Below are 20,709 nucleotides of genomic sequence, written 5' to 3'. Positions count from 1 at the left end.
CAAGAGTAATTTTGTTTTTACTTTCTCTTTATCTCTTTCCTGTCATTAAAAGCTTTTATCTAGGAACTCTTGTAGATGTTAGTTCTTGCATGTTAGCCACTCCATTACTTTTTTCTTGTTTCTCTTTTCCATGTAGGCAAAAGTGCCATGTAAGCGGGCTTTTAGCCGACTATTATACTTGCGTTTAATAAGCTCGTGCAGTGGATTAGATAGACTACACAAACTTCACGTCTACATAGGGAAAGTATACTTTACGAGGCAATTTCATAGAACCCGTTCAAAGCTTCTCGGTTTTGAGGAATTGTGGAGAAAATCCTCCGAAACTACTCCAGTCTTAAAGCGAATTTGAAGAAAGCCTTTAATGCTACTCCATTTTGAGGCGTTTTGAAGAAATGCCCCAGTAGCATTTAGAGAACGCCTCAAGACGGAGAAGATTTTGAGGCGAACTCTCCATGTGCCATCTTAGACAGGATTTTTGAGGCATTTAGAGAATGCTCTTAGCGAAATGCCTCCAATTAACGTCAGTGTTGTACACGTAGCATCAGCGTTAAGGAACCATCACAAGGATGGCCACCATCAATAAAGAGATGAGCATCATGCCCAGGCCAGCATGCAACACCACAGACTTACGAAGGAAGTGGTCACAAGCTCTAATACCAGCTCAATGACAGCATAAAAAAGCAAAGCAAACTCCCTAAATATCAACAAACTTCAGCACCAGAAAGAAACCCAAAGTGTGCAGAACCCCAACCCACCCATCTCCCTTCCCCACTGTATAAGTTGATTAGCACCAGGAGGCAGTCGGACACGATCAGTACTCTACAAACATGAAGGTCAACTGCTAACAAGAAGGATGTGTCAAGTAATTAAAGTCCAACGAGAGTACTAGGTAGGAAAACAAAATTCTACCGTGCACGGTATGTGCCTGTAAAGCATATCCCATCTGCGGTTTCTATGAAATTCAGATTGTGTGATGACAGGAGGTCAGGCCACATCGTCATGGTCATAGGTAGGGCGACACTATACACTAAGAAGGTGGCTTTGGGTTGAGTTGTGTTTTTATTTTGTAAGGCTTTGTTGAATAATATAATAAAGAGATATCTATAATAAATATGGCCGTGTGCATCGCTTGATGCAAAGGCCAGGGGTTATCCTCCTTTTCAAAAAAAAGAAAAATAATTCTCGCTGCAATGTAATCTCTACATTTCTCGGGATCCACACACATTATAATAAAATTTGGGATGGTCACATAATTTAAAACAAAAAAACAAATTTCAAAAAAAGATACCGATTTTGAAAAACATAAGCACTCAACTTTTTGTAAATATTTATTTTGAAACATATTCATAATAACACAACCATCTTGATAAATGTTGTAGACAGCATTCACACAAATTTAAGTGAAACCAATTTATGACAAGCGCTATACATCATTCCTAAATATTTCAATGAACTTACAAGTTTTCAAGAAACTTTTATCGGCTCCAATATATTTTAAACATTTTTAATCCAATTTTAGTCATGTTCCAGACTTCAATCACAAATATTACATTCACAATATCCATTGATTTCCTAATCATTCAATAGTTTTCACTAAATTCCTCTAAACTGCTCCCGCCAATGCCATAGTTTTCACTAAATTCCTCTAAACTGCTCCGGCCAATGCTATAATGCATCACCAATCTAAGAGCATCTCCAGATGAAGATGCAAATTTGCAGATGTAAAACAAGAGATGTAAAAGTTTACATCTTCAAAAAATGCATTTTACATCTCCAAAAAAGAGACAACTACAACAGATGATGTAAATTGGTAATGTAAATGTGCAACTCCAATAGATGATGCAAATGGAGATGGAAAAACTAGAATCGGGGTGGCGGCCGCAGGGAAAAAGTTATGCGGCGGGGCGGCGGTGGTGTAGGCCCTGGGCGGTGGCTTGGCGGTGGCGGATGAGCAGCGACGACGGCGGAAAAAGCAGCGGGGATGAACTGGGCGGCGGTGGTGGAGAGGCGGAAAATACGGTCGACTCGTAGTGTGCGGGAGGAGCGGCGGTGCACTGATTGCTGAGCGGGTGCTTGGCGATCGGGTAGTGGCTGCAGCGACGGCGGAAACTGCGGTGGAGCATCGAAAAATACGTCCGATTCGCGGCGTGCGGGGCGGAGCGGCGAAGCGGTAGTGGCTTGGCGGTCGGGTAGTGGCTGCGATGATGGCGGAAACGATGGGTGTGGTGAATCGGGGCAGCGGCGACGTGAATCGGGGGAGCGATTCAAGGCAGAACAGTGGCGGAGCAACGGCGGAGGGGCGGCGGCGGTGGTTGACGGCCGAAGGTGGCGCGGGCGGGCGGCGGCGGTAGTGCTGCGAGTGAATCGGGGCGTCGGCTGTTGTGCGGCGGGCGGAGAGAGGAAGAAGGGAAAGGAAATGATAGGCAGTTGGTGGTTGGCCCGCGGCAGCCGTTTTTACATCTCCTGGAGGTGGAGATGTATATTTGCATCTCGAGGTGTTGTATTTTACATCTCCGGGAGGTGGAGATGTAAATTTTTTTTGCATCTACAGCATCTGTTGGAGGCGGGGTTTTGGGCCTCGAAGATGCAAAATTTAGTTATTTTTTCATCCACATCATCTATTGGATATGCTCTGAGAGCATCTACGGCCGGGAACCCACCTCAAATGGCCTGACGGACCTTTCATAAAAATGCAACCCAACTGGGCACCCCAAACCTGCCTCAAACGCCCGGGTTGACCGGCACACCTCTTATCCAGCCCAAATCTAGAGAGGATATGAGGCCACCCGGGCGTGTCCGCCACATCCACCCGGCCCACCTCTGGCCCACTCTGAGCCCACAAAATCCCCATCCGGGGCAAATGCTTGGCTCACTTCACTCCGCTCCGCTCAACTTTATCCAATCTGTCCAATCCCGAGCACCGGCGACCATGTCCAACACCTGCAGCGACTACGACGGCAGCTCCGGAGACGAGGACGAGGTTGCGCTCCGAATCGCCCTGGAGCGCTCGCGGGTCGATAGAGGAAGCTGCTTTAGTTCAGGTTGTTGGGGAACGTTGCATGGAAAACAAAAAATTTCTACGCACACGCAAGATCTATCGATGGAGATGCATAGCTACAAGAGGGGGAGAGCATCTTCATACCCATGAAGATCGCTAAGCGGAAGCGTTTATCAACGCGGTAGATGTAGTCATACACCTTCACGATATGTCCCGATCAAGTACCGAGCGTACGGCACCTCCACGTTCAGCACACGTTCAGCTCGATGACGACCTCGCCTTCTTGATCCAGCAAGAGGGGCGAAGTAGTAGATGAGTTCCATCAGCACGACGGCGTGGTGACGGTGTTGGTGAAGAACAATCTCCGCAGGGCTCCGGTAAGCACAACGGAAACTATGACGGAGGATAAACTAGAAGGATGGGGTTGCCGGCACACGGCTTGGTGTATCTTGATGTGTTCCAGGTGCTAGGCATGCCCCTATATTTATATGTTGAGCCCTAGGGTCGTAACTTGGAGAAAGAGCCTCCTCAAAATCGGTTTTGCCCGCAAGGAAGAGTCCTTCTCGGACTTCCAGGACCAGACGCCACAGTCCTTGGCGTCTGGTCCAGACGCCATGGGCCTCGGAGTCTGGCCCAGGGCCAGACGCCAGTGTCTCCGGCATTTTCCCCCCTGGCCTCCGCAAAACTTCTTTTGCACCGACCTAAAGCCCTGTGGGATTTACCCCTTGGCCTAACCAAATCATTCTATATATCAATCTTTACCTCTGGACCATTCTGGAGCTCCTCGTCATGTCCGTGATCTCATCCGGAACTCCGAACAATATTCGGTCACCAACATACATAACTCATATAATACTATATGGTCAACGAACGTTAAGCGTGCGGACCCTACGAGTCCAAGAATGATGTAGACATGACCGAGATGCTTCTCTGGTCAACAACCAATAGCGGGACCTGGGTGCCCATATTGGTTCCTACAGATTCCACGAAGATCTTTATCGGTCGAACCTTTGTGAAAACATACGTAGTTCCCTTTGTCTGTCGGTATGTTACTTGCCTGAGATTCGATCATCGGTATCTCCTTACGTAGTTCAATCTCGTTACCGGCAAGTCTCTTTACTCGTTCCGTAATACATCGTCTCGTAACTAACGCTTTAGTCACTTTGCTTGCAAGCTTCTTATGATGTGTATTACCGAGAGGGCCCAGAGATACCTCTCTGATACTCAGAGTGACAAAACCCAATCTCGATCTATGCCAACTCAACAGACACCTTTCGAGATACCTGTAGAGGATCTTTATAATCACCCAGTTACGTTGTGACGTTTGATAGCACACAAGTCATTCCTCCGGTATCTGGGGGTTGCATGATCTCATGGTCGAAGGGACATGTATTTGACATTAAGAAAGCAGTAGTAATAAACTGAACAATCATAGGCTAAGCTAACGGATGGATCTTGTCCATCACATCATTCTCCTAATAATGTATTCCCATTATCAAATGACAACTCATGTCTATGGTTAGGAAACCTTAACCATCTTTTGATCAACGAGCTAGTCTAGTAGAGGCACACTAGGGACATGGTATTTGTTTATGTATCAACACATGTATTTAAGTTTCCGGTCAATACAATTCTAGCATGAATAATAAACTTTTATCATGATTAAGGAAATATAGGAATAACCATTTTATTATTCCCTCTAGGGCATATTTCCATCATCCTTCCACTTGCACTAGAGTCAATAATCTAGTATACATCGACATGTGATTAACACTCATAGTTCTCATCGCCATGTGACCAACACCCAATGAGTTTACTAGAGTCAATAATCTAGTTCACATCGCCATGTGATTAACACCCAAAGAGTACTAAGGTGTGATCATGTTTTGCTTGTGAGAGAAGTTTAGTCAACGGGTCTACAATATTTAGAGCTATATGTATTTTGCAAATTTCTATGTCTACAATGCTCTGCATGGAGCTACTCTAGCTAATTGCTCCCACTTTCAATATGTATCCAGATCGAGACTCAGAGTCATGTGGATCGGTGTCAAAGCTTGCACTAACGTAACCCTTTACGACGAACTCTTTATCACCTCCATAACCGAGAAATATCTCCTTAGTCCTCTTAGGTAAGTAAGGATAATTTTGGCCACTGTCCAGTGACCTTACTCCTGGATCACTATTGTACCCCCTTGCCAAACTCATGGCAAGGTACACAACAGGTCTGGTACACAGCATGGCATACTTTATAGAATCTATGGCTGAGGCATAGGGAATAACTTTCATTCTCTCTCTATCTTCTGTCGTGGTCGGGTTTTGAGTCTTTACTCAACTTCACCCGTTGCAACATAGGCAAGAAACCTTTCTTTGACTGATCTATTTTGAACTTTTTTAAAACTTTGCCAAGGTATGTGCTTCGTGAAAGTCCTATTCAGTGTCTCGATCTATCCCTATAGATCTTGATGCCCAATATATAAGCAGCTTCACCGAGGTCTTTTAATGAAAAATACTTATTCAAGTATCCTTTTATGCTATCCAGAAATTCTATATCATTTCCAATCAACAATATTTCATCCACATATAATATCAAATATGCTACAGAGCTCCCACTCACTTTCTTGCAAATACAGACTTCACCGTAAGTCTGTATAAAACCATATGCTTTGATCACCTCATCAAAGCGTATATTCCAACTCCGAGATGCTTGCACCAGTCCATAAATGGATCGCTGGAGCTTGCACACTTTGTTAGCACCTTTAGGATCGACAAAACCTTTTGGTTGCATCATATACAACTCTTCTGTAAGAAATCCATTAAGGAATGCAGTTTTGATGTCCATTTGCCAGATTTCATAATTATAAAATGCGGCAATTGCTAACATGATTCGGACTGACTTAAGCATTGCTACGGGTGAGAAAGTCTCATCGCAGTCAACCCTTGAACTTCTCGAAAACATTTTGCGACAAGTCTAGCTTTGTATCTAGTGACATTACCATCAGCGTCTGTCTTCTTCTTGAAGATCCATTTATTCTCAATGGCTTGACGATCATCGGGCAAGTCCACCAAAGTCCATACTTTGTTCTCATACATGGATCCTATCTCAGATTTCATGCCCTCAAGCCATTTATCGGAATCTGGGCTCATCATAGCTTCTTCATAGTTCGTAGGTTCACCATGGTCTAATAACATAACTTCCAGGACAGGATTACCGTACCACTCTGGTGCGGATCGTGCTCTGGTCGACCTACGAGGTTCAGTAGTAACTTGATCTGAAGTTTCATGATCATTATCTTTTGCTTCCTCTCTAGTTGGTGTAGGCATCACGGGAACGGTTTTCTGTGATGTGCTACTTTCCAATTTGAGAGAAGGTACAATTACCTCATAAAGTTCCACTTTCTTCCCACTGACTTCTTTCGAGAGAAATTCCTTCTCTAGAAAGGATCCATTCTTGGCAACAAAGATATGGCCTTCGGATCTGTGGTAGAAGGTGTACCCAATAGGTTCCTTAGGGTATCCTATGAAGATGCACTTCTCTGATTTGGGTTCAAGCTTATCGGGCTGAAGCCTTTTGACGTAAGTGTTGCATCGCCAAACTTTAAGAAACAACAGCTTAGGTTTCTTGCCAAACCATAGTTCATACGGTGGCGTCTCAATGGATTTAGAAGGTGCCCTATTTAATGTGAATGCGGCTGTCTCTAATGCATATCCCCAAAAATAATAGTGGTAAATCCGTAAGAGACATCGTAGAACGCACCATATCTAATAAAGTACGGTTACGACGTTCAGACACACCATTACGATGTGGTGTTCCAGGTGGCATGAGTTGTGAAACAATTCCACATTGTTTTAAATTAAGGCCAAAATCGTAATTCAAATATTCACCTCCGCGATCAGATCGTAGAAACTTTATTTTCTTCTTACGATGATTACCCACTTCACTCTGAAATTCTTTGAACTTTTCAAATGTTTCAGACTTGTGTTTCATCAAATAGATATACCCATACCTACTCAAATCATCTGTGAAACTCAGAAAATAACGATACTCGCCGCGTGCTTCAACACTCATCGTACCGCACACATGAGTATGTATTATTTTCAATAAGTTATTAGCTCGCTCCATTGTTCTGAAGAACGAAGTTTTTGTCATCTTGCCCATGAGGCATGGTTTGCAAGTATCAAATGATTCATAATCAATTGATTCCAAAAGTCCATATGCATGGAGTTTCTTCATGTGCTTTACACCAATATGACCTAAGCGGTAGTGCCACAAGTATGTTGCACTATCATTATCAACTTTGCATCTTTTTGGCATCAATATTATGAATATGTGTATCACTACGATCAAGATTCAATAAACCATTTGCATTGAGCGTATGATCATAGAAGGTTTTATTCATGTAAACAGAACAACAATTATTCTCTGACTTAAATGAATAACCGTATTGCAACAAACATGATCTAATCTTGTTCATGCTCAACACAAGCACTAAATAACATTTATCTAGGCTCAACACTAATCACAGAGGTAGAGGGAGTGTGCGATGATGATCGTATCAACCTTGGAATCACTTCCCACACACATCGTCACCTAGCCCTTAACTAGTCTCTCTTTATTTTAGAACTCCTGTTTCGAGTTACTAATCTTAGCAACTAAACCAGTACTCCCTCCATTCCCTTTTGTAGTGCGTGTAATTTTTTCTGTAAAATTCCGCAATGTAGTGCGTATTTGCTGCACTGAGCTCATTTGGACAAAAGTAACCCTTTGTTTGATTCACTGGACATGCAGCAGTACCCACGTGGGTGGGACAGACCTCATGCATGCGAGGCTGTTTGAGTAAAAATTGCTGCTCCACCTCACTCCTTGGTATTGGAGCTGGAAACAATGCGCACTATAAAGAGGAATAGAGGGAGTATCAAATACCCAGGGGCTACTACGAATACTAGCAAGGTACACATCAATAACATGTATATCAAATATACCTTTGTTCACTTTGCCATCCTTCTTATCCGCCAAGTATTTGGGGCAGTTCCGCTTCTAGTGATCATTCCCTTTGCAATAGAAGCACTAAGTTTCAGGCTTAGGTCCAGCATTGGGCTTCTTCACGGGAGTGGCAACTTGCTTGCCATTCTTCTTGAAGTTCCCTTTCTTTCCCTTTGCCCTTTTTCTTGAAACTAGTGGTCTTGTTAACCATCCACACTTGATGCTCTTTCGTGATTTCTACCTTCACCAATTTCAGCATCGCGAAGAGCTCGGGATCGTTTTCGTTATCCCTTGCATATTATAGTTTATCACGAAGTTCTAGTAGCTTGGTGATAGTGTCTAGAGAACTCTGTCAATCACTATCTTATCTGGAAGATTAACTCCCACTTGATTCAAGCGATTGTAGTACCCAGATGTTCTAAGCACATGCTCACTGGCTGAGCTATTCTGCTCCATCTTGTAGACAAAGTACTTGTCAGAGGTCTCATACCTCTCGACACGGGCATGAGTCTGAAGTACCAATTTCAGCTCTTGGAACATCTCATATGATCCATGGCGTTCAAAACGTTTTTGAAGTTCCGGTTCTAAGCTGTAAAGCATGGCGCACTAAAAAATTAAGTAGTCATCATATCGAGCTTCCCAAACGTTAATAACGTCTGCATCTGTTCCTGCAATAGGTCTGTCACCTAGCGGTGCATCAAGGACATAATTCTACTGTGCAGCAATGAGGAGAATCCTCATATCACGGACCCAGTCCGCATCATTGCTACTATCATCTTTCAACTTAGTTTTCTCTAGGAACATATCAAAAAATAAGGGAGCTATATTGCGAGCTATTGATCTACAACATAGATATGCAAAAACTATTAAGACTAAGTTCAGGATAAATTTAAGTTCATTTTATCAAATTACTAATGAACTCCCACTTAAATTAACATCCCTCAAATTTTATAAGTGATACATGATCAAAATCAACTAACCCATGTCCGATCATCACGTGAGATGGGGTAGTCATCAATGGTGAACATCTCTATGTTGATCATATCTACTATATGACTCATGTTCGACCTTTCGGTCTCCAGTGATACATGATCAAAATCAACTAACCCATGTCCAAGTATTATGCGTGTGCAAAACTGGCTTACACCTGTTGTATGTGAACGTAGAGTCTATCACACCCGATCATCACGTGGTGCTTCGAAACGATGAACTTTGTCAACGGTGCATACTCAGGGAGAACACTTTTATCTTGAAATTAAGTGAAGGGATCATCTTATAATGCTACCGTCGTTCTAAGCTGAATAAGATGCATAAAGGATAAACATCACATGCAATCAAAATATGTGACATGATATGGCCATCATCATCTTGTGCTTTTGATCTCCATCTCCAAAGCATCGTCATGATCTCCATCATCACCGGCTCGACACCTTGATCTCCATCATTGCACCGGGATCGTCTCGCCAACTATTGCTTCTACAACTATTGCTAACACATAGCGATAAAGTAAAGAAATTACATGGAGCTTGCATTTCATACAATAATTAAGCGACAACCCTAAGGCTCCTGCCGGTTGTTGATATTACAACACATGATCATCTCATACAACAACGTATATCACATCACATCACATCTTTACCAAGTTAGACGTCCTCTACTTTGTTGCTGCAAGTTTTACGTGGCTGCTATGGGCTTCTAGCAAGAACCGTTCTTACCTACGCAAAAACCACAACGGTGATTTATCAAGTTTGTTGTTTTAACCTTCTTCAAGGACCCGCCGTAGTCAAATTCGATTCAACTAAATTAGGAAAAACAGACACCCGCCAGCCACCTTTATGCAAAAGAAGTTGCATGTCAGTCGGTGGAACCGGTCTCATGTACGTGGACATGTAAGGTTGGTCCGGGCCGTTTCATCCCACAATACCGCCGAATCAAAATAAGACGTTAGTGGTAAGCACTATGAACATCACCGCCCACAACTCCTTTGTGTTCTACTCGTGCATATCATCTACGCATAGACCGGGATCGGATGCCACTGTTGGGAAACATTGAAGGGAAAACAAAAAAAATCTACGCACACGCAAGATCTATCCATGGAGATGCATAGCTACAAGAGGGGGAGAGCATCTTCATACCCTTAAAGATGGCTAAGCAGAAGCGTTTATCAACGCGGTTGATGTAGTCATAAACCTTCACGATCCGTCCCGATCAAGTAACGCACGTACGGCACCTCCGCGTTCAGCACACGTTTTGCTCGATGACGTCCTGGCCTTCGTGATCCAGCAAGAGGGGCAAAGTAGTAGATGAGTTCTGGCAGCACGACGGCGTGGTGACGGTGTTGGTGAAGAACAATCTCCGCAGGGCTTCGCTAAGCACAACGGAAACTATGACAGAGGATAAACTAGAGGGACAGGGTTGCTGGCACACGGCTTGGTCTATCTTGATGTGTTCTAGGTGCTAGCTCTGCCCCTCTATTTATATGTTGAGACCTGGGGTCGTAACTTGGAGAAAGAGCATCCTCAAAATCGGTTTTGCCTGCAAGGACGAGTCCTTCTCATGTTGGGAATCGTAGCATAATTTTAAAATTTTCCTACGCTCACCAAGATGCATCTATGGAGTCTACTAGCAACGAGGGGAAAGGAGTGCATCTACATACCCTTGTAGATCGCGAGCGGAAGCGTTCCAATGAACGTGGATGACGGAGTCGTACTCGCCGTGATCCAAATCACCGATGACTGAGTGCCGAACGGACGGCACCTCCGCGTTCAACACACGTACGGTGCAGCGACGTCTCCTCCTTCTTGATCCAGCAAGGGGGAAGGAGAGGTTGATGGAGATCCAGCAGCACGACGGCGTGGTGGTTGATGTAGCGGGTCTCCGGCAGGGCTTCGCCGAGCTTCTGCGAGAGAGAGAGAGAGGTGTTGCAGGGGAGGAGGGAGGCGCCCAAGGCTGTGTGTTGCTGCCCTCCCTCCCCCCCTTTATATAGGCCCCCTTGGGAGGGGGGGCCGGCCAAAACCCATCTAGGGTTGGGGGGGCGGCAGCCAAGGGGAGGAAAGGGGTGCCTTGCCCCCCAAGGCAAGGGGGAAGCTCCCCCCCTTAGGGTTCCCAACCTAGGCGCATGGGGGGAGGCCCAAGGGCTGGTTCCCTTCCACTTTCAGCCCACGGGGCCCTCCGGGATAGGTGGCCCCACCTGGTGGACCCCCGGGACCCTTCCGGTGGTCCCGGTACAATACCGGTAACCCCCGAAACTTTCTCGGTGGCCGAAACTTGACTTCCTATATATAATTCTTCGCCTCCGGACCATTCCGGAACCTCTCGTGACGTCCGGGATCTCATCCGGGACTCCGAAGAACTTTCGGGTTTCCGCATACATATATCTCTACAACCCTAGCGTCACCGGACCTTAAGTGTGTAGACCCTACGGGTTCGGGAGACATGCAGACATGACCGAGACGCCTCTCCGGTGAATAACCAACAGTGGGATCTTGATACCCATGTTGGCTCCCACATGTTCCACGATGATCTCATCGGATGAACCACGGTGTCGAGGATTCAATCAATCCGTATGCAATTCCCTTTGCCAATCGGTATGTTACTTGCCCGAGATTCGATCGTCGGTATCCCAATACCTTGTTCAATCTCGTTACCGGCAAGTCTCTTTACTCGTACCGCAATGCATGATCCCGTGACTAACGCCTTAGTCACATTGAGCTCATTATGATGATGCATTACCGAGTGGGCCCAGAGATACCTCTCCGTCACACGGAGTGACAAATCCCAGTCTCGATCCGTGCCAACCCAACAGACACTTTCGGAGATACCTGTAGTGCACCTTTATAGTCACCCAGTTACGTTGTGACGTTTGGCACACCCAAAGCACTCCTACGGTATCCGGGAGTTGCACGATCTCATGGTCTAAGGAAAAGATACTTGACATTGGAAAAGCTCTAGCAAACGAAACTACACGATCTTTTATGCTATGCTTAGGATTGGGTCCTGTCCATCACATCATTCTCCCAATGATGTGATCCCGTTACCAATGACATCCAATGTCCATAGTCAGGAAACCATGACTATCTGTTGATCAACGAGCTAGTCAACTAGAGGCTTACTAGGGACACGTTGTGGTCTATGTATTCACACATGTATTACGGTTTCCGGACAATACAATTATAGCATGAACAATAGACAATTACCATGAACAAAGAAATATAATAATAACCATTTATTATTGCCTCTAGGGCATATTTCCAACATCTCGGACATCCACAACCAGACGCCACAGTCCTTGGCGTCTGGCCCAGACGCCATGGGCCTCGGCGTCTGGCCCAGGGCCAGACGCCAGGGTCTCCGGCGTTTGACCCCCTGGCCTCTGCAAAACTTCTTTTGCACCGACCTAAAGCCCCGTGGGCTTTACCCCTTGGCCTAACCATATCATACTTTATATCAATCTTTACCTCCGGACCATTCCGGTACTCCTCCTCATGTTTGTGATCTCATCTGGGACTCCGAACAACATTCGGTCACCAACATACATAACTCATATAATACTATATCGTCAACGAACGTTAAGCGTGCGGACCCTACGGGTTCGAGAATGATGTAGACATGACCGAGACGCTTCCCTGGTCAACGACCAATAGCGGGACCTGGATGCCGATATTGGTTCCTAAATATTACACGAAGAAAGCAGTAGCAATAAACTGAACGATCATATGCTAAGTTAACGGATGGGTCTTGTCCATCACATCATTCTCTAATGATGTGATCCCGTTATCAAATGACAACTCATGTCTATGGTTAGGAAACCTTAACCATCTTTTGATCAACGAGCTAGTCTAGTAGAGGCTCACTAGGGACACGGTATTTGTTTGTATCCACACATGTATTTAAGTTTCCCGTCAATACAATTCTAGCATGAATAATAAACTTTTATCATCATTAATATAACAATAACCATTTTATTATTGCCTCTAGGTCATATTTCCATCACAGGTGCAATGCCGCCTATCACCCGTCACCGAGGCCGGCGCAGGCCCTTCCCGCCCCATGCGTGGATCTGCAAGGCAGCCCAATCGGCGGTGCCCGCCCAATGGCCTCCCCCACCTCCTACTGCTGCTCTGCGCGGGCAGCGGTGGGTTCTAGTGCCCGCTCCGTGGGCGTTTTTGATGCGGACTCTGGAATCGGAGGCATGCGTCACCCGCTGCGAGAGGCAGAGGGTAAGGAAGATGGGGGCCGTCTCTGACGCGGCTGCGGAGTCTGCCCGCCACAGCCACGTGATGCTGGTGCCCGACAAGGAGGAATGTAGCCTCTGGTGGGTGTACCGTCGGTCACTAACCATGGCAGAGACGGACGCCCGGCGGCTTCGGAGGATAAACGCCACGCAGCTCCGGCTCGGCATTGAGCAGTCCGAGCGGGAGGCGACGGAGGCAGGGGCGGAGGTGGCGAGGGTGGCCAAACTCATGCGCATGCAGGACCGCATCGTCTGGCGCTTGAAGGGCTACATCATAGTCTCCGGTTCCTCTTCCTCCGACAGGTCCGACTCCGATGACTCCGACATCGACCGACCTCCTGTTGCGGACGCCTACAGCATCCCCGGCGACCGGAAGGGCAAAGGGCCGGCGAGGAAGTGGTGAAGCTTCGCCCTCTCATATCTAGCTCGTAGTATCTACCTCCTAGTATCTAGTTAGCATTTGCCGGACAGTATTGTGAACTATGACCAATCTTTTGATGAAGTTTATATGTGAATTTATGCCCGTTTGCTATCGTTCTAGAGTCTGCTTCCTGTCAATTTTGCCCGTCTAGTGATTTACGTACTACATTGCATGATTTTATATGGATATAAAGTGGTTGTGGATGCGCGAATTTAAAGACTACCCGGTTAATGTCCACGGACGCGCTAGTAATTAGCGTTCGATTACATGACTGCCTGTGCTTGAGCCCCCGAAGAGGCCCTGAACGTGGACTTGAGATAAAAATAGGCCTATAAGATGGCCCACTGATGATCGTGGCCCCGTCCGTTACTAATCCTAAACTCGCACGCCCAGCAGAGGCAATTAGCGCTAGGTCAAACAAAAGAGAGGCAATTAGCGCCGCCGGCAGCTGCTGTGTCCTCCCTTCTTGTAGCGATCAAAGTCGATTTAGATCAATTCAGCCTCCGCTGGTGAGAGGGGCCATCGTGTAGGCTGCCCACATCAGTTCTCCAGCGATACAGCGGTCCAGCTAACTAGTCAAGGTTAGCGCTAATGGTTATTTTTTTACTAATCTATCACAATTCCCATCTTCTGTGTCTTCTAATCATACATCAAATTTAACTTTTCTTATTGTATGATCTGCAATACTAAGTTTTCTTACAACCTACTAATATTTTGATCTTAACTTTTGGTGGAATATCTATATCTTGTTTACAAATTGTAGATTCTAATTTGAACTCATACAAATACAACTGCGTAATTTTTAGCGTCGAAGCCACCCATTACTATGATAGAGCAACACTTTTCTTATTACCTGTTTGGCCCCTCTATGTCAAAATTCTGGTTCCACCCGTGCGCGCCCGGGCGTGTCCGCAGGGGTATAGGGGGACGGATTTGAAAAGTCCGGCTGTAGATGCTCTAAAACCACGGGTTGGATCTGTTCTCCGTGCCTCCTAGTCCATGGCTGCGAAGGTCGTGCCAGGAGACCATCACATCGACCTGTTGGATGTGTTCGACGCGTCAGATCTAAAGCTAGTGCCAGCACACGGCTACGTGGGTACGGCCGATGATAGAGCAGCGGTGCTGAAGGATGTGCCAGCCTTGGGCGAGGTGGCCATGAACAGTGCACTAGCATTGTTGGTCGTCATACCCAGTGCGCCAGCTGAAAACTCTTGTCCTAACCTATACTCGCCGTGCTCCGCAGCGACAAACTTGCGTCATGACCTTATTGAACGTGTTGTCTACCTGCTGTTGTGTTGGTCCTCATTGGCTGGTCACAGTAACCAAGATGAAAATCCTTGTGCGAGTCATCTCCTGCCGGACGAGACGACGATGTCGTGAGGATGTTTATCCCTCATGAAGGCGTTGTAGCGGGATGAAGTCGATTTAGTCATATGTGTTTATTTTCATACCATGTAATGGTTCGGTCATAACTGCCAAATTATGATGGTAAACAATATCAAATCTATAACTATACATCCATCATTGGTTATATTTTCACAATCCATTTATTCAATATTGTAACTGTTGATATCTTCTTCGATATATTTGGTCAAACTTAAAAAAAAATTTGAACGGCTTTATACTCCATCTATTTTAGGGCGGAGAGAGTAATAAAAATGACTGTGTGCACAATTGATGCCGAGGGTTTTATCCGTCTTTTCGAAAAAATTCTAAAAGCATGCGTGAAATGTGAACGTGTGAACCCACACTGTATCCACCCTAGAAAAAACCGTGTTCATAGTACTAGCACTGAAAGCCGTTGCCCCGGCGCATCTCAGTTTCTATAAATAGAAACCGGGGCTGCACAGCAATTGGCACCAGTCCACATTGCCAAAGCAATCATCAGTGTATCAGCGCGTAGGGCCATTAACAAACTCGAGTGCATCTTCACATATGGCCCCACCTGCGCAATGCTTGGACACGGTCACCGGTGCAACCGGCCAGAATGGCACCGTGCCAGTGATAGGGCACACGCCGGAGAAGAAGATGCAATGCCCCAACCTGCTTGACGCCGACGAGTTCCGGCGCCAGGGTCACCAGGTAATCGACTTCATAGCCGAGTACTATGGCGGCATGGGTGACTACCCCGTGCACCCCAGCGTCACCCCCGGCTTCCTCCGCAACCTGCTTCCCTCGGAGGCGCCGTCCCGTCCGGAGCCGGACGCGTTCAGCTCCGCGCTCAAGGACGTCCGCGACATCATCCTCCCAGGCATGACGCACTGGCAGAGCCCCCGCCACTTCGCGCACTTCCCGGCGTCGAGCAGCACCGTTGGCGCCCTCGGGGAGGCGCTCACCGCGGGCATCAACGTGGTCCCCTTCACGTGGGCCGCTTCGCCGGCCGCCGCTGAGCTCGAGATGGTGGTGGTGGATTGGCTCGGCAAGGCACTGCACCTTCCGGAGAGCCTCCTCTTCGCCGGAGGCGGAGGGGGCACGATTCTTGGCACCTCGTGCGAGGCCATACTCTGCACTCTCGTCGCTGCAAGGGACCGGAAGCTCGCTGAGATCGGCGAGAGCAGGATCTGCGACCTCGTCGTCTACTGCTCGGACCAGACCCACTTCGCCTTCCGCAAGGCAGCACGCATTGCCGGCATCAAGCGTGACCACTGCCGCGCGATACACACGTGCCACGGGGACATGTTCGCGCTGTCGCCCACAGAACTGCAGGCCGCCATGCAGGCCGACGTGGATGCCGGGCTTGTGCCCCTGTTCTTGTGCGCCACGATCGGGACGACCCAGACCACTGCCGTCGACCCCATCGGCGAGCTCTGCGCCGTGACTGCGCCGCACGGAGTGTGGGTCCACGTGGACGCGGCATACGCCGGCTCCGCGCTGGTCTGCCCGGAGTTCACCTACGTGATAGACGGCGTGGAGGCCGTGGACTCGTTCAGCATGAACGCCCACAAGTGGCTCCTCACCAACAACGACTGCTGCGCCATGTGGGTGAAGAAGCCGAGCGCACTGGTGGCGGCGCTCGGGACCGAGCAGGAGTACATCCTCAAGGACGCCGCGTCGGAGGGCCACGACGTGGTGGACTACAAGGACTGGAACATGACGCTGACACGCCGGTTCCGCGCGCTCAAGATGTGGCTCGTGCTCCGCTGCTACGGCATCCAGGGCCTGCGCGACCACATCCGCTCCCACGTGCGCATGGCTGAGGCGTTCGAGGAAATGGTGAGAGCTGACGAGAGGTTTGAGGTTGTGACTGACAGGACGTTCGCGCTGGTGTGCTTCCGGCTTCGCCCGCAGGACAAGTTCGGCGGTGAGAAGACGGCCAACGACCTCAACCGAGGCCTCCTGGAGGAGGTGAACGCGGTCACGTCCGGCCCCTACATGAGCGCCGCAAACGTAGGCGGTATGTTCATGCTAAGGTGTGCCGTGGGGAGCACGCTCACGGAGGAGCACCATGTCGACGATGCATGGAAGGTTGTGCAGGATCGGGCCTCGGTGATCCTTCGTAAGATGGAGATCATCTACACCTCTAAGTAACCTACGAACTTGCAGAAGATGAACTTTGGTTCAAGGCTCACCTCAATAATTAGGCGGGCCACCGAATCATGCATGAGGATTGTACTTCGCGAATAGAGCTGCCCATGTATCTCGTGTAATGTACTACTACTTGCTTTTGTTACGTCTGTATTTGAAACTATTGTCTACATTTTTTACCCTTTTCACTAAAGGTTGCATAATAATTGAGATGTAAGGTGATATACACCTATTTCGACGGTTATATACATAAAGTGATCATATATTGTTTGTATACTGATTATGTGTTCCTGCTTCATTGTTTTTGTTGTATTTCCACTACATCCCTTACATTATTGCATCGCGTGTTTCTGCAAATAATGTATACATTGATGTACATTAATCACACAAACATTGTATTGGCAAACTCTTATACATTGGCGTACCACTACTGCAGATCGGTGCTTTTAAGCCCTACCTATCACACACAATATCGTCGAATTATGTCCGATGAAGTCATCACACGCGTTACAAAAATGAAATTGTGTGCCTCAAAGTGAAAACCTATGTGATGGTCACCACATCATGCTTGATTGGGGAAGGAAAACTTTGTGTGATTCTATGCACATGGTTCTATCGACAGTAAATGATAAATGAACAAAGGTTCGTGGGTTGTTAATTACAAGAAATATTTAAAACATACATAGAGACTATGCGTAAAACAATTAAATGATCATCATGTAGTTCTTATTGTCATGTTTGCAAGCGTTGTGGCGTGATCGGAAGGCCTCCTCTATTTTTACAGAAAGGACACACGTCCTCGTGTCAATGATCTGCTGCATCGTGACCTAGGGCACCCTCTGTTGTTTATAATCCAAGTCTCCTCTCCTTTTAGTTTTCACTCTCTTCGGCCATGCACCAAGCTCATCTCCATGATAGGACACTCCATCAAACCCTCTCTTCTCTACCTTCACTCATTCATGCTGACGGGACCGCAGCAACCTGACGCGTTCGACCCACGGCATAGTGAACATCCGACCATTTATGGTTCCGCTAAGTACGCCCTGTCATCAGATGACTGGTCTCCCGTGTCGTTGTGCACGACAGTACAGCCGGTTGTCGATCTAATGCTGGTGATAGGATTGATCTGCCCTATAGCTGGGTCTCCCGCACTTCCCTGCATGGTTGTTGACCTGCATTTTTGTTACGGCACATTCAAAAGCTTACTGGCGGGGATTTGGATTTCATCTGGAAAAAAGATTTGGCCGAAATTCACCCATTTCATTCGTTCGGCCTTATTCAAACTTTCCCATGGTCTAATATAACCAACAGATATTCCCTAGTGATATAAAACCTGGAGCGAGCCTTTCCTAACCCGAACATTTTACTCATTTCCACTCCTGTGTACGGCGCTGCAGAGGCAGGGCAGCACCGCCTCTGCCCAGCCTCCTGCCCTCCTCTTCCTCCAGCACTCATCAACTACCTCCAACCATCCTCCTCCAGTGCTCCACATCCTAAGGACTCCTCCTCATTCTTCTGTTTCCCAAGGAGTGTGAAGACAGGATTGTGACAGTGCCTGTGCATTATTATTTCCGTTCAAGTCTAGTCTATAATGTTTTGATGCATCGATTGTATAACTTTTACATGTATATTTTGTCAAAGATTCTGCTATACATGTTTTGCTTTTGTTTATATCATAATTTTGGGAAATCTTCGGTTAGTTTTCGTTCAAAATTTCAAATTTCGGTTTGTCATTTTCGTCCGAAATTATCTGAAAAACTGAATTTCGCCTAGGCCCGGTAGAATTTGCAAAACAAAATCCAAAACCTTTTGGTGGTGTGGCTTCTTTTTGACACGCCCCATATTTGTGGGACCAAGTGTACTGACAAGGCACAACTTAGTGGTGGCGTGCGACTTCTCTACACGCCACATGTCTTTAGACTAGTGGTGGCGTGTAGAAAGCTGGCATGCCATTAATAACTTTTGCCTATATAAGTGTTGGCAGCCGCTTTCCTTGTCCCTAGAAAAGTCCACTTCTTTTCTCCATCAATAACTTTTTCCCTAGCTTGGTCCTCTTAGATTTTGTTCTTCATCTCCTAGCTATGTGGGCGGTAATGGACCCTTGTAGATTGGCACAAGCCCCACGGGGAGCCCACGTCGGCCGAGGGTGTGGAAATAATGGGGATCCACCGCCTTGGCCTAGCTCCCCTCTGCCCCTGTTGGCTCGGCCATGAGCTCACCTCCGTGGCCTATGTAGCCAGCCGTGTCCAACGAATCATCCTACTATGACAGCACGTTCATTCGATACCACAACAAATCCTACACCACGGCGTTGAAGTGGCCCGGAATGCGGCGACGACACCCGTGCTAATTTAAGGCTGCCAATGCCCTCCTAAAAATAAAACTTCGTACACAACATGGAATCCAGAATGAGAGTTCTTCATCTGCGCTGGCCATGAAAAGGTATATAACAGAAAACCATCACAGTTTCAGAAAATTGGCACACGCATCCAAATCTAGCATTGCTCACATCATTATATACATGTCTGAAGAAACGAGGAGTCTCTTCTCATACATAGATATGGGTCGATCTCGTTACAAAATATGTAAGGGAATTGCTAGAGTTCTAACATGGACCATTGAGACAGGAGCTAGATGAGATGCAAGTCAAAAATGATGAGATGCAAGCCCAAGTAACGAGATGCGGCTAGCTGAACAAATTTAAGAAGCTTCATTATGCACTTTTAGCTTGTCTTTTGATTGGGCTCATTCTCACAGCTGGCTGATACCAATATTTCTTTTGTGGGAGTCATTGTTGTGATGATGTTCTTAGTTTAGACAATTAGCTAGATCGACCAACAAATCAGCAATTATTGTCTAGCCTTCAGGCATGCACTATGTGTTCTTAGTAATATATATGTATCCAGATCGAGTTAACAAAAATAAAAAATCATTAATTAAACATTAAGGTGAATAAAACCTAAATTTGAAATGCACAGGAGTTCGTGCCGGAGCGGTTCATGGAAGGAGCCATGGATGCTGCTTGCGACTTCAAGGGGAATGACTTCTGTTACTTGCTGTTTGGGTCTGGGCGAAAGATATGCCCGGGCATAACCTTCGCCGCCGTCACTTTCGAGATCATTCTGGCAAAACTCATCTACCACTTCAATTGGGAGCTGCTGGAGGGGTCCCCGGCGTCGATATGACGGAGGAATATGGGATCGATGTGCATCGGACCAAGAAGTTGCTTCTTATCCCACGCGTGGCTCACGGCCTCTAGTGTGATTCCATTTCGCAGTGCCAGTAATATTTATAATAAGTCACTTTTGATATTCATCATCCACCTGTTTTTTTTTTCTTCAGAGTTATAAGCAGCCTGCTATAGCACCGCTAAAGCTTTTGGAGAGCCCTCCCATTAAGCTATGCCCTTTGGACATTATGCTGAGAATGACACTAATTTTCGCTATAGTGCTAAATTTGGAGTCATTTATAGCGCCGATACACAGAGGAGGAGCGCAAGTGATTTTGATCAAGTCAGCCATCTGCCTTATTATTCTTCATTCTTGTTTTTG

General features: G+C 46.7%; 1 protein-coding gene across 1 annotated transcript; it reads left to right on the top strand.

Annotated features, from left to right (window-relative positions):
- Positions 1 to 15,482: 15,482 nt before the first annotated feature.
- LOC109769011 (tyrosine decarboxylase) lies at positions 15,483 to 17,441 on the top strand. The gene has a single exon (XM_020327752.4). It carries the CDS (start codon positions 15,569 to 15,571, stop codon positions 17,159 to 17,161), a length of 1,593 nt encoding a protein of 530 aa, XP_020183341.3. The 5' UTR covers positions 15,483 to 15,568; the 3' UTR covers positions 17,162 to 17,441.
- Positions 17,442 to 20,709: the final 3,268 nt, after the last annotated feature.

Source organism: Aegilops tauschii, chromosome 1 (genome assembly GCF_002575655.3).
Source record: "Aegilops tauschii subsp. strangulata cultivar AL8/78 chromosome 1, Aet v6.0, whole genome shotgun sequence".
Taxonomy (NCBI): Eukaryota; Viridiplantae; Streptophyta; class Magnoliopsida; order Poales; family Poaceae; genus Aegilops; species Aegilops tauschii.
The sequence above is the reverse complement of the archived record's forward strand: the minus strand, read 5'-3'. Positions and strand labels throughout refer to the sequence as shown.

What these genes read in the sequence shown, in the direction of transcription:
- LOC109769011 (XM_020327752.4), top strand. Translation starts at nt 15,569, where the DNA reads ATGGCCCCACCTGCGCAATGCTTGGACACGGTCACCGGTGCAACCGGC.